Source organism: Daldinia childiae (assembly GCF_008694065.1).
Source record: "Daldinia childiae strain JS-1345 chromosome Unknown Scaffold2, whole genome shotgun sequence".
Taxonomy (NCBI): domain Eukaryota; kingdom Fungi; phylum Ascomycota; class Sordariomycetes; order Xylariales; family Hypoxylaceae; genus Daldinia; species Daldinia childiae.
In genome coordinates, this window is record NW_022984643.1 from 709,079 (window position 1) to 710,780 (window position 1,702).

Sequence of the window (1,702 nt, forward strand, 5' to 3'; positions counted from 1 at the left end):
CATTTACTGATTCGCTTCCCATCTTAACCACTAGATAAATGCAATTATAAATGATGAAGAGTTATAGATCGGATCTAACACTGCTGTGTTTGTTCGGTCAAGGGTTAACCATTTGAAACCTCCTTGCTATAAACATAAACAGCTAAACTCACTCATATGCGAGAGTTTCTAGTAATAAATGTAGCAAAATACAAAATCTGATAGCCACGAACAACAAGATAAGTTACCCAAGTAGTCTCCTGGTCCTTAACGGACTATACAAATTAGATAGCTTAGCATACCTAAGCAATACACTTATGAAATTTACTAAGGCTGGACAACACCAAACGTTAAGCAACACTTATATACTACTTCAACCGCTCACATAGCGACATTTATGACCAACTTTCCCCTTACACGCCCGGTGTTAAGCTTATCAAATGCCTCCTTCACTTGGTCAAACTCAAATACGGAGTCGATAACGATCTTATCCTTAGGTAGGTCTAGTAATTCCTTTAAAAAGGAGGTGCTAAACTCAAGATTTATACAGGTATAAGATTGTCCAAGACCTATCTTCCCGACAACGGCGCGAAGGAGCATCTGAGGATTCCACAAGTAAATATATCGACCGCCCGGGGATAGCCGGTCAGTTTTGTCGCCGACGACGGTCACGTACGCCTTTGAGATTCCTAGACATTCCGTGCCTCCAACAAAATCAATAATAGCATCGGGAGCGAAGGCCTTGACTTGTTCAGGGACGTTAGTAGTTGTGTAGTCGATGATATCGTCTGCCCCCATGCTGCGAACGAAATCGGCATTGCGGCCAGAGCAAGAGGCTTTCACCGTCCAACCACGCTGCTTTGCAAGATAGACAGCGTACGTGCCGCAACTAGAACTACCACCCAGGATAACTATCTTGCCGCTTTTCACATGAGACTCTGCTCGGGCAATAGTCGTTCGGGCCGTGAGCCAGACCAGCGGGAGAGCCGCAGCCTGATCCCAGGACCAACCAGTAGGCTTCCGCACTACTGCAGATACTTTGGTGTCGATTTGAGTTGTCTCCTGGAGAGTACCACCGGGGAGGAACGGGGTGATACCGAGAACTTCGTCGCCGATCTTAAAGCCAGAGTTCGATCCGGCTTCTTCAACAACACCTGAGAAATCCTCGCCTACGCCCTTTTGCGGCGGAACAAGAAAGGCAGGAAGATGTGATATTAGGGGGTATGACATCAACTGAACATCAACAGGATTGATCGATGCAGCCTTCGTTCCGACACGTATCTCAGATGATTTGAGGGGCCCAGTGTCGGACGGGAGCGTGGATTGTTGTAATGCTCCGGGATAGCCTCCACGAGTCCACGTCCAGGCCTTCATTATTTATTTTAATTACTATTAGGTCTAACCCGAAGATGTAAGTGACAAGGAGCGTTGAAGATATAGATGAACAATAGCTTGTCGGAAAGATGCTATAGTAAATGTCGAATATATAAATGATATAAAGGGCATGATGGTCCAAAGAGGACTTGTAATGAAAGGAGGAGGTTATATATTAATACAGCAGAATGGCATATCGACGGAGAAAGATCAAGAAGATAGAACAACTACATGATTTATTAATTCACTTAATGTAGCTCTTTAGTGAAAAGTCATACGAGACGACATAGATCCTTTAAAAATAAAGGTCCCGTGAAGACAAGTTCCCGGGGCAAAGGTTATGCCGAAA

General features: G+C 44.7%; 1 protein-coding gene across 1 annotated transcript; it reads right to left on the reverse strand.

Annotated features, from left to right (window-relative positions):
* Positions 1 to 360: 360 nt before the first annotated feature.
* GL218_01123 (Reticulon-4-interacting protein 1, mitochondrial) lies at positions 361 to 1,353 on the reverse strand (the record flags this gene model as incomplete). The annotated part of the gene is made up of 1 exon (XM_033577572.1): positions 361 to 1,353. The coding sequence occupies one exon, from the start codon at positions 1,351 to 1,353 to the stop codon at positions 361 to 363; it is 993 nt and encodes a 330-aa protein (XP_033437781.1).
* Positions 1,354 to 1,702: the final 349 nt, after the last annotated feature.